At 50.7% G+C, this 12,292-nt stretch overlaps 2 protein-coding genes across 2 annotated transcripts in view; one reads left to right on the top strand and one right to left on the bottom strand.

The window, feature by feature from the left end:
- LOC139060983 (uncharacterized) overlaps nt 1-12,292 on the bottom strand; it is a 149,609-nt gene that overhangs the window by 98,662 nt on the left and 38,655 nt on the right. The window lies entirely within an intron of this gene.
- LOC139060981 (uncharacterized) lies at nt 4,531-7,492 on the top strand. Its single transcript, XM_070540345.1, has 4 exons — nt 4,531-4,848; nt 5,438-5,584; nt 5,852-5,926; nt 6,191-7,492. The coding sequence occupies exons 1-4, from the start codon at nt 4,647-4,649 to the stop codon at nt 7,300-7,302; spliced, it is 1,536 nt and encodes a 511-aa protein (XP_070396446.1). The 5' UTR covers nt 4,531-4,646; the 3' UTR covers nt 7,303-7,492.

Genomic DNA, 12,292 nt, shown 5'->3' with positions numbered 1-12,292 from the left:
TCCAGAACTCCATCTCGATCCAGGCAACAACGCTCAAGATCCCGGTCTGCATCGGCTTCACGCATCACATCTACCAACAACAGCAAGGTGAGCTTCGCAGACGCTCTCATGGGCACCTCGCGAGAGGGTCGTAAGATCGACAACACACAAGTCACCTACCCTCCTCTTTCACCAGAAAACCCAGAAATAGCTCAGCTTAAGCGCGAGAACGCCATCCTACGTGATCTCCTAACTAAACTCTCGCAGGAGGTTAGAGACCTCAAACAGTCCCAAACACCAGCCCCTACACCTATCGCACAGAACGTCCCTGCCGCTAGTCAGGAGGCCCCCTCGACTCCCGCCCCCAAGAAGAGAGCCCTGCAAGATGGAGCCACGGGACAGGTCCGCTCTGAAGTTAAAGACATGCTCATCTCACTTCAAACAACTATTAGCACTTTCCAACATGCTCTGGACTCCATCCAGCAAGCCTTCATTGGTATTGTCCAACGCGTGACCAACCTGGAAACTCATATTCTCACGCCTCCTAGCCATGCCGCCCCCGTCTGCGACCCTTCCGGTACGCCGATGGCGACATCCACCATCTCCCACCGTGGCTCACACTAATCAAGACGCCCTCATTTGGCAGTGGAACTGCCGAGGCTTTCATCAAAAACAACCAGTGCTCAATCAATACCTACGCCAACATACCCGCCGCCCGGATGCTATCCTACTTCAAGAAACCAACAACGCCCCGACCACGCTCCCCGGTTATCAAACCTTCCATACCACCCACCCTCTTCGCCGGGTCTCCACCCTAGTACGGCGTCGTATTCCTGTTATTGAACATGATCTCAATAGTCCTCACATCGAACATCTATTCCTCGAATTAATTCCCAATCGTAAACGGAAAGAATGCATCTTCCTTCTGAACATATACAATAGCCCCAAGGATAAAGCAAGGTGTCGCTTCCTCACCCTCTTTAAGAAGGCTCTTCACGTAGCTGGAGCGCACCCCCTACTCATCGGCGGTGATTTCAACCTCGCCCATACAGGCTGGGGCTACGTTCGCACGGAAGCTGCAGCTCGCAACCTCTGGCAAGATTACCACGACTTAGGCCTTACGCTCATCACGGATCCCTCCTTTCCTACACGCCTCGGTACTTCCACTACCCGGGACTCTACCCCCGACCTCACCTTCATCAAACATATCACCAATGCACACTGGACCAATACCCAGCAAGACCTGGGCAGCGACCATTATATCCTTGCTCTCTCTTTACCCCAACTCGCTGCCGCCCCTGCCCCCACTAAAGAATTCACCATTACCGACTGGGATGTTTTTCGAAAAATACGCATAGGTTCTACCTCAGCAGAAGGCATTACCGACATTAACACCTGGATGCAAGCTCTACGCACTGATGTTCAAACGGCCACTCGGGTGGTAACTACAGATGCCTCAGTTGAACGCATGGATAGCCGCCTCGCCCATCTTCTGGAGGCTAAAGCCTCCATCCTAGCTCGATGGAAGGGGCAGCGCCTAAACCGTCGCCTCAGAAGCAAGATCTCGAAACTGAACACAGCCATCGAGGAGCATTGCCAAATCCTCAGCCGGCAACAATGGACTGAGCTGTGTAACACGGTGGATGGACAACTTCATCGCCCTTCCTCGTGGCAACTCCTCAAACATCTGCTTGATAATACCACCACCCGCACCACCCAACAGGATCGGCTGCAGAAGCTCCTTTATACGGAGACCCTTAAGCAAGGTCCACAACAGGTGCTTGACTACCTCTGCACCAGATATATCTCCAGGGGACAAGTCAGTCCACACAGCAATTACATCGGTAGACCCAACCCAACACTAGACGCCGATTTCAGCGTATCTGAAATACACGCCGCTCTACGCAAGCTTAACGGTCGTTCTGCTCCAGGGCCAGACGGGGTCACTAACAAAAGCCTTCGCAATCTCGATGACGAGTCCGTGTCCCATCTGACTGACTACATCAACGATTGCTGGCGCAGTGGTGCCCTTCCAGCCGCCTGGAAGACTGCCAACGTTATCTTAATCCCAAAGCCTGGCAAACCATCTAGCCTCAATAACTTAAGGCCCATCTCCCTCACTTCATGCGTAGGCAAGGTGATGGAACACGCCTTCTTAGCACGCATCAACAGTCACCTCGAGGACAACTCTCTCTATCCCCACACCATCATTGGATTTCGCCCTCACCTTTCTACTCAAGACGCTATGTTGCAGCTCAAACATCAAGTGCTCAACGATCGTTCTCGTAACATGAAAGCCATTCTCGGACTCGACCTCACTCAAGCCTTTGATAACATTTCCCATGCAGCTATCCTTGATCAGGTCTCCAACCTCCAGCTGGGAGAGCGAGCCTACAATTACATCCGTGACTTTCTCTCCAATCGCACGGCTACCCTCTCGGCCGGGGATTTACGATCAGACCAGCTTCCCCTTGGCAGCAAAGGCACCCCGCAAGGTTCCGTTATCTCTCCCATGCTCTTTAACTTAGTCATGATTGGCCTTGCCAAGCAGCTACAGCAAGTCGACAATATCAACCATACCATCAGTTAAGTTTCTTGCTTAATGATTGTTCTTTTCTCCTTGAAGTCGACCCAAGTCTCTTCAAGGTGTTTATCGGCGTTGATGAAGCAGGAGGCAGGTTGGAGGTAACAAAACTTGAAGATATATTGCAACGGAAATATTTACACAGTCAAATACAGAGTTAGCAAAAGAACACTGATACTAAACACACAAGTAAACAGCGCCTTACTCTTCTACTTTTTCTTAAGTTAGAGCCTAGGACAACTGTCACTACATACGACCAACCGAGTCTCACTGTTCTACCACTAAGTGGTTACGGCCCAGACTAGCGTTGCATCGTACGGAGTCTTACTGTTCTATCAGGTTTAGTGATTACAGCCTAGACTGAGGAACAAGCACCTCGTCTCGGTTGTTATAGGGGAAAGAGACAAAGAAAAAGGGCGGCAGGGTCGTTAGCCCATCCCACGGAAGCAATTGCCAATGAGAGTTGACAGTTTCTTAAGCCACGACCCAAAGGGATGGGCTTACTCTCATAAGTGAGTCTATTGGAAAACTACCCTGTTTTCCCTCTTCCCACATCTTCTTCTCCCCCTCCTATTTCCACGTGGTCAGTGACGGCCTCGTCAAACACGCCAGGCCTGCATGATTTATTGAGGCCATCTCGCACCTCAGCGGCGTTTCTAGCCAGCAAGGGTGGCTCGGGCGCTGGTGTCCCAACACCGCGTACCGTAGTCCCCCCCTCAAGGTTTTTCCTGGTAGAAAACTAATTACCGCTGGCGGCATCCGGACTCGGGTGCTCTTCAAACGACGCCGCGCCCCTCTCTACGGCGCGCACTGCATGCTGTAACACGACACAAAGCGGGCTCTCCCCAGCGCTCAAAACAAGATGCACGTGGCTGCCGTCCGAATGCGTAGGGGGGTGAACCCCCCGCTCCGTACGCGCCAGACGTGGTCAACCTTGCTGGCAGCTGCGTCTCTAATTAGCAGGGGACTCAAGAGCCGGCGCCACAACGTCGCGTATACAACCTTTGTCCGCTCGAGCTTTGTCCGCGTGGCCCTATTATGACCATCGGCGGAATGTCAACAAAGCCCGCGTAAAAGCATTTTCTCCGAGTCCGTTTTCCTCTGCGCCGCGCCCCCCGCGGCGGCGCGCGCCTCGGCTCGTCACCCAACACCACGCGGGCCGTCCGACCCCTCAACCACAGAAACGATTGCCGCCTGAGGCGCTGGGGGGTGGACGCTTCGCCATTCACAAAACGCATTGGCAACTCGCGGCACTGCAAAAGTATATACAAAACAATCATGCAGCCCTACGCCGTCAATTCTGCCTGTTCGACGATGAGCGGCCTAACACGTTCCCCCTAAAGAGTATACTGGGCTGATTTTCGCTCAGTGATACGATAAATCACTGCCGCGATTACGTAATGAACATTCTAATCACACCCTAGCCTAATTACATCACAACAACAAACACTTTCAAATAACAAAGCAAGAAGAGAGTAAAAAGAAATACACAATACATGTCATCAAACTATTAAGCACACGATTGCAGTTCCAAACTGTAAGAGCACTCTAGTGTCTCTGGGTCTTGAATCGGCACTCGCAAAGTCCGCAATATACAGCGCCAAGTGAGCAGGAACATTCACGCCCATCCAGTTGGCATGGCACTATAGTATTCCGCTGGCTTCCACGAGCTGTTGTGAAGCCTGGACAAAGCATCCGCGTTACCATTACTGACACCCTTCCGATGTCGCACTGACACGTGATATCGCTGTAAAGCCAGCGCCCATCTTGTCAATTTTGCCCCGTGTGGAGTCGAAGTTGTAAGGTACGACAATGGATTGTGGTCGGAAACAACGTTTATCTCGGCACCAAAATGCCAGTAGTAAAACTTCTTTAAGGCCCATATAATAGCAAACACTTCCCTCTCAATCCGCCTTTTGCGACGCCGAACTGCGCATGCGCAGTGCCCTAGCGGCTGAGGAGCGAAGCGATTTGGCAGGCGCTAGAGCAGACGGCGGACGGCCGGGGCATTCTCAGCTGCGCTATTCTCGCTGCCGCGCGCACGGCAGGCCTTCCTAACATATTGACATCGAAATTTGGCGCGATGCCAATGTCGTGTGTCGCGTACGGCTGCAGTTCACGTGACAGTCCCAGCAGGACAGTGCGGTTTTTCCGATTTCCGTCGGTAAAACGAGATCGACAGCGCCGTGAAGCCTGGATTAGGGCTGTGAAGCGGCAAGATGCGCAAGGGCGTCCATGGCAGCCGTCAGCAGCATCTCGACTCTGCGGGAAGCACTTTGTGACAGGTATGCATCCACATACGTAGTTCTCTGTTTTTGTCGTTACTGACTCATACGAATAATCTCGAGAAAGACGCAAATGTGTTTGAGCTTGCGAAACAAACGATCTCTTGCTCGCGCGAGCCGGCCGAGTGAAACGCGGTGCTTTATTTTTTTTTATTCTTTTTTGTCGTCATCTCTGTGCGGCCGCCGCGTTGTGCTTTACTTTGTTTTTTTGCTGTCACCTCTGTGCGGCCGCCGCTAGAACGCAGTCTTTAGCAACTTTACACCGTGCACACTTTTACTACTTCATAAGCGTTCAGCGAGTGCTCGTGATGTCGGCGTAGTTATCCGTTGGAGCCAAGCGCGCCTGCACTGCCGGGCAGATTTGGAAACGGCGTGCACTGTTTAAGTAGCTGATGGTGCTAGTTAGCAATCGCTGCTATTTGTCGTTTCATCATTCTTGTCGACACCGAGTATAGTAATATTTCTTGAAGAAAGCTTATGTTCGTTTAGCGAATAGCGATGTTGTACGGTTTGTACTATGGCTCATTTTCCCGTGCTGCGCTTTCTGGAGTCGAGTGGCGCGTCTTATTGTGTAACGGACACATTCCAGGGGCACCTTCACTGTCACCCAGACATCCGGACTTCATACCGACGCTGTTCGTGTATACAGACCAGTTCAGAAAGAAGGACGCGGTCGACCGCCATGTTCGTACCGCGGCGCGTTCCAAGAGGAAAAAAGGCGCTCCACCAACAGCAGGTATCACCGGTTCTGGGCATACTGGCCATTTTCTGGCATTTTTGTAGGTGTACATATACTTTATGTGGGTAAAACACGTATGCGAACTGACATTCTGTTGGCCTCCCCATTACCTGTGTATGTACGCCAAGCACTATGGCACACTATAAAGGAATATATGCAGTGGTGAAACGTGATATTTGCCCTAAGAACTACACTTCATGCCCTATCCGAGTCATGCGTTTTTGTGTGTACTCATACTATTTTATTACTCACTTTACGTCACAGGTACAGAGGTTTCAGGTCAAGGAGGAACTTGTAAAGGCCACAGTGATGGAGAACCAGACACGTCCTGTGTTCAGGGTGAGCAGTGGCTTTTGAACTAATGGCAAGCACACTGTCACATTATGCAGCTGGAAATGTTTTCTGAGGCTCACCTTATGTTGCTCATTGCGAGTCTTGCACGTTTGCGACATATGAATTATCCATAATTTGCTTTCAGGTGACCAGGTCATTAGAGTAGTGCACTCCGCACAAAGTGCGAATGCTCAGAGTAAATGTCAGTGTTCAATGAATTGTGTCTAAAGCAATAGCGTCACTTTATTGCATTTGTTGATGCAAATGCAGGTGCAGACTCTTCATTCGACGAGGAAGGAGCAGCTGATGCACTCTTGCTGCTTGCAACATCCCCAATGCTCACTGAGCCACAGGAGGTCCTAGAGCCAACGCCCTTAAGCAGAGAGGAGAACACTGACCACCTATTAACTGAAAATGTGGCATTACAACGGAAAGTCAGGGACCTAGAACTGCAATGCAGAAAGCTAAAACGCTGCACGTTTTCTGTGGATACTATTCACAAATCGTCTTTTAAGTTTTATACAGGACTGCAAAGTAAGGAACAGTTTGAAGCACTCTTTAAGCACATTGAAAAAAATGCAGAACGCATGGTTTATTGGGATGGAGGAAAAACACAAGCAAAGGAAAGACAGCTCTCCAAGCGCGAAGAACTTTTCATGGTGCTGTATAGGCTCAGGACTGGTGTTTGTGCCAAGGAAGTGGCTCGAATCTTTGGAATTTCTCAGTCATGCCTTAGTCGCATCTTTTGTACATGGGTAATTTTTCTTGATAAAGAGCTCTCAGCATTGACAAGGTTTCCCACATTAGCAGAGATCAAAAGGCACATGCCAATGGCATTCAGCGACTTCTCAAACACTAGAGTCATCCTTGATTGCACAGAGGTGAGAATCCAAAGACCTTCAAAACTACAGGCACAGAGGCATACTTTCTCCTCGTACAAGCATTATAACACGTTCAAAGCACTTGTTGGGGTAACACCAGATGGCTACGTTTCATTTGTGCCAGATTTGTGGGGTGGGCATGTTAGTGATAGCGAAGTTGTCGAAAAATCGGGCCTACTGGGTTTATTAGATGCGGGGGACGGTGTCATGGTCGACAAAGGCTTTAGGTTGGAGGGCGTTTTTCCACCATCTATTCAAATCCACATGCCACCATTTAAAATGGGGAACCAATTGTCAGCTAGTGACGTGATTGCCACCCGAAAAATAGCTGGCGCTAGGATCCATGTTGAGCGAGTCATAAGACGTATCAAAGAATTTCATTTTTTAGACAAACCACTGCCAATCAACATGCTCGACATTATTGACAGCATTTTTAGGACTTGCGCCTTTTTGTGCAATTTTCTACAGCCAATCATTTCAGTCAATAATGAGAACAAGTAGCCAGCTCGCACATCTCTACTTCAAGTGAGCCTCCTTTACCATGCTTATGACCAGAAGAGACCAGACTGTGTAACAACAGTGTACTCTCATACTATATCACGTGTACTTACGACGACGCTGTCTACTGTGCTACCTTCTGAGGAAATTTGTATTTTCCATCTCTGAATAAATGATACTGCTTTTTCAGTTATCTTCCATGTACACTGCACATTTATTTTGTTATGTCTATAGACGTAACGGCTATAGTTATCACCAATGCTACACAATTTGCTTAGGCCATGCTATTTCTTTTCATTTTGCCATAGAAAACAAAATACTTCGAAACAGTTTAGCCGAGCTACGAGCCGAGTTTGAAGCTTTTAAGCGCACGGCAAACAACAGCACATCACAGCAACCCATACAAATTGCGGACCACACTTCCAAATCACCACCACAAACATCACTGCAACAAAGTACCGCGTCCAGCACTCATTCGTTAACGCTGCAACAGTTAGCACAAAACACGCAACTAATGTTCGCAGAGCTACACAAACTCAAACGAATGGTAGAAGATGTGCAAACAAAAGCCGCAGCCGTCCCCCGAAAGAGGGTCAGTCAAAGTCCGGGAGCTCCTACCAGGACTCCGAAAGCTATAGAGCACACTGATAGCGACAGTAATATCCATGGATAATATGGCAAGCAACACAAAGAGCGGACACATTGAAATCTGGCAATGGAATTGCTGCACGCTATGCACTAAATTGGCTAATTTCACGCACTACATAGAATCGGCGCCAATCCCTCCCGACGTTATCTGTATTCAGGAAATAGGGAAACAAAATCAAAAACTCAAAGGCTACGAGCTTTATGCTCACCCTGACTACCCTCAAGCAGCCACCTTTGCCAAGAAGGATGTCGCGATTAGCGTAAATTATTTTTTCCGGGAACCTATTCAGCACCAGATAATCACGATTTGGCCGCAGAAAAGGGGCAAACCTAAAACAATTATTGTCAGCGTTTATAGTTCTCCCAGAGAACAACAGGCGGATTTTGGAAACGTGGTGGCCACCCAGTGCGACTCGCTCAAGGTAGGGACAAATTAATATTGTTAGGCGACTTTAACGCGCTACGGACTTTTTCAGCTAACTCAACCGGATCTCCCAACGCGAATCGGGAACAGTGTGTCCCAGGACACTTCCCCCGACCTCACGTTCACCAACAACGAAAGTGAGACGCGATGGACGAACCTAGGTGAAAACCTAGGAAGTGATCACTATATCTTAAGCATATCGGTTAATGCAGCCAGGATTCGAAGAGCTATTGGCAAGGCAAGGCTATCCGACTGGACCAAATTTCGTGAAAAACAGAAAACAATCGGCAGCATAACAGACGTAGGAGAATGGGCCGAGCAGATCCGAGTTATTCACTCTAGGGTCACCAAAACAATTGAAACGACAACGGAGGCTCCAGCCGTGGATCATCACCTGTTGCATCTCTGGGAAGCCCGGAGAGGCCTCACAAAAAGGTGGAAAAGGCAGAAGCTTAATCGTAAACTCAGGATACGGATAGCTCAGCTAGCGCAGGAAGCTAACGAATACGCACAAAAGCTAAGCGACAGCAATTGGTGTCAGTTCAGCGACTCGCTTCGGGGCACGTTGACTACAAAGAAAACATGGCGCATTCTTCGAAGTATGATTGACCCGGGAGGAACAAAAACAGTCGTGAATCGCACACTTAAGCTGCTTGAAAACGAGTTTGAAGGTCGGGAAGCTGACATCATAGACAAAATTAAAGAGATATACGTAGGTACTGTACCGACCGGGCAATCCACCAAACCCGTTTACGAAGGTCAGGACCAACCGGAACTGGACGCCCCCGTAACCTTTGAAGGTTTACGCAGCGGCACACTCCTTCAAGAAAAACACAACCCCAGGGGTAGATCAGGTCACGAACGCAATGATTCGCAATCTAAGTGATGACACGCTAAAGAGCTTGACCAAATTCTTTAACGACACGGTCTGGACAGAGGACGGCGTCCTTCCAAAAGAATGGAAGGAAGCAAAAATTATTCTTATTCCAAAACCAGGTAAGCCTCGTAACATCAACAACCTTCGACCCATCTCCCTAACGTCGTGCGCGGGGAAACTCTTTGAAAAGGTTGTGCAGGTCCGGCTCTCGAACCACATAGAGCTAAACAACATGTTCCCCTCCAACATGTTCGGTTTCCGAGCCCACGTGTCAGCACAGGACATTTTTCTACTACTAAAGCACGAGGTCCTGCACCCCAACAGAGGGTCGGAAGATAAATTTGTACTGGCATTGGACATCAAAAAGGCCTTCGACAGCATCTCCCACCACGCTATTCGCGGTGAACTGTGGATCGCGAATTTATAACTACGTGCGCTCGTTCCTCAGCCACCGCACGGCCACAATCGGATTAGGCTCCACGAGGTCCGACACCTTCAACTGTCCCGACAGAGGTCCCCCCAGGGAGCTATACTCTCTCCACTGCTATTCAATGTAGGGATGAGAAAGCTAGCCCTGGAGCTAGATAAGCACCCGAATCTCGGTTGTGCGATATATGCCGATGATATCACGTTCTGGGCTCACCAGGGGTCCTACGGGGACAAGCAAGAAACCCTTCAAAAGGCCATAGACGCAGTCGTGGAATACGCGAGGGCGGCGGACATGGCATGCGCACCCGAAAAATCGGAATTCATTCGGGTGCGTGCGAAGTACGCAAGAAAGGAGGACTGGGTGCCGCTCACTTTGACTCTCGACGGGGTGCCTATTCGTGAAGTGGAGACACTCACAATATTGGGGATGTGGATACAGCAGAATGCTGGAACATCTCACACCCTACAAAAACTAAAGGCGGTCACAGGAAACGTGGCCAGAATGATAAGGAGAGTGGCAAGAAGCAGAGACGGCCTAACTAAGGGAGAGACCATCAGCCTGGTTCACGCATTCGTAATTAGCCGACTCACATACGCCCTTCCGTATCAGGCCATTGTTTTGTCCCACCTCCTTGACAATGACTTCATTCTCTTTGTGGTGTACATATTGTTACGTAGGAAGACACCGACGAAAAGCTATTTACAAGTATATTTACAAGGCAATACGCCGCAGTTGACCAAGAGGCAACAGCCCGCGCTAGCTTCCAATCTTCGTCTTCTTCCTGCGCGGCTCTTCGTCAGTGGGAATACTACCCCGTAGCATTACCCCCGGCGGCAAAAGCGCCGTCCCGGAGCGACTAAAGGCTGGACTCGGAAGCAGTGTAGTAGCTCTTGAGCCTACTGACGTGCACGACATCACTGGACGCCAGAGTAGATCACGAGGTTGAGCTCAGAGGAGCAATTTCATAAGTCACAGGCGTCACCTGGCGAAGCACGCGGTAGGGCCCTGTGTATCGCGAAAGGAGCTTTTCGGAAAGTCCAACGTGACGACAGGGCGACCACAGGAGCACGAGTGCACCAGGCGAAAACTGTACGTCACGGTGGCGGGCGTTGTACTGACGCTGCTGCTTGGTTTGCGAGTCCGTCAGTCGAGCACGGGCAAGCTGGCGTGCATGATCGGCGAGGGCGATGGCGTCGCGCGCATACTCGGTTGTTGAGGTCGCAGCAGGAGGAAGTACCGTGTCAAGGGGCAAGGTCGGTTCGCGACCGTAGAGTAGATAAAATGGAGAAAATCCGGCGGTGTCGTGCCGGGAAGAATTGTAAGCAAAGGTGACGTAAGGAAGGGCAACGTCCCAGTCGTGGTGGTCCTTCGAAACGTACTTGGACAGCATGTCGGTAAGGGTACGGTTTAAGCGCTCTGTCAGGCCATTGGTTTGAGGATGGTATGAGGTAGTCAGCTTGTGTTGAATAGAGCAGGAACGCACAATGTCGGCGACAACTTTCGAGAGGAAGTTACGACCGTGGTCAGTAAGCAGCTGTCGCGGGGCGCCATGCACTAAGATAATGTCAGGCAAGAGAAAGTCCGCGACGTCAGTGGCGCAACTGGTAGGTAGAGCTCGCGTGATAGCGTATCGGGTGGCGTAATCAGTTGCGACGGCTACCCATTTGTTCTCAGAGGATGACGTGGGAAAGGGACCGAGGAGGTCTAATCCAACACGAAAAAACGGTTCCACAGGGACGGCGATCGGCTGGAGATGACCGGAAGGTAGCACCTGAGGCGTTTTCCGACGCTGGCAGGGATCACAGGCAGCAACATAGCGTCGGACGGAGCGAGCAAGACCAGGCCAATAGAAGCGGCGGCGGACGCGGTCGTACGTGCGGGTTACGCCAAGATGTCCTGCAGTGGGTGCGTCATGCATCTGAAAGAGCACAGTCTGTCGTAGATGTTGTGGCACGACAAGAAGAAGATCAGGGCCGTCAGGGAGGAAGCTCCTTCGGTACAGAATGCCGCCCTGGAGAACGGATGCGTCGGTAGGTGCAGAGCGCAGACGCTCGATGAGTACTCGCAGCGATATGTCTCGGAGGCGGAGAGTACTGGCGGAGCAATCGATGAGAGCAGAATGTGCGGAGAGGAAGCCGAGGATGATGTCGTGGGGACAGTGAGCGATGACTGTGAATAGCACGGTAGTGGAGCGATCGGCGAAGGAGACGCGGGCGGCACACATACCAATTACGGGGGCTGTTCCGCCATCGGCGATACGGACAACAGGCGTCGTGGCGGGCGTGATTATTTTCCTCAGCCGGTTACGAAGATCCGCGCTCATTACCGACAAATGCGCCCCAGTGTCTATGAGAGCTGATACAGGAACACCGTCGACTTGCACGTCAAGAAGGTTCAGATGGGTGGGCAACGTCAGGAGAGGATTTGGCGGCGTAGGGAGCAATGCAGTGTCACCTCGAGGCGCTGCATCGTCTAGTTTTCCGGCTGGGAGCGGCGTCCGAAGAGAGTCGGCGAATAGGAACGACGGGGCTGGGGAGAGCGAGATTGTCGTCGTTGGGGCGAAGGCGAACGAGAATAGGGTCGGTTCGGCGCAGGAGAATCGGTGGCGGCATTA

Source organism: Dermacentor albipictus, chromosome 6 (genome assembly GCF_038994185.2).
Source record: "Dermacentor albipictus isolate Rhodes 1998 colony chromosome 6, USDA_Dalb.pri_finalv2, whole genome shotgun sequence".
NCBI classification, from domain to species: domain Eukaryota; kingdom Metazoa; phylum Arthropoda; class Arachnida; order Ixodida; family Ixodidae; genus Dermacentor; species Dermacentor albipictus.
This window is presented reverse-complemented; position numbering and strand designations above follow the sequence as displayed.

What these genes read in the sequence shown, in the direction of transcription:
- LOC139060981 (XM_070540345.1), top strand. Translation starts at nt 4,647, where the DNA reads ATGCCAATGTCGTGTGTCGCGTACGGCTGCAGTTCACGTGACAGTCCC. An exon ending in CGGGAAGCACTTTGTGACAG is followed by an intron (nt 4,849 to 5,437) that starts GTATGCATCCAC and finishes GACACATTCCAG; the next exon opens with GGGCACCTTCACTGTCACCC. An exon ending in AGGCGCTCCACCAACAGCAG is followed by an intron (nt 5,585 to 5,851) that starts GTATCACCGGTT and finishes TTTACGTCACAG; the next exon opens with GTACAGAGGTTTCAGGTCAA.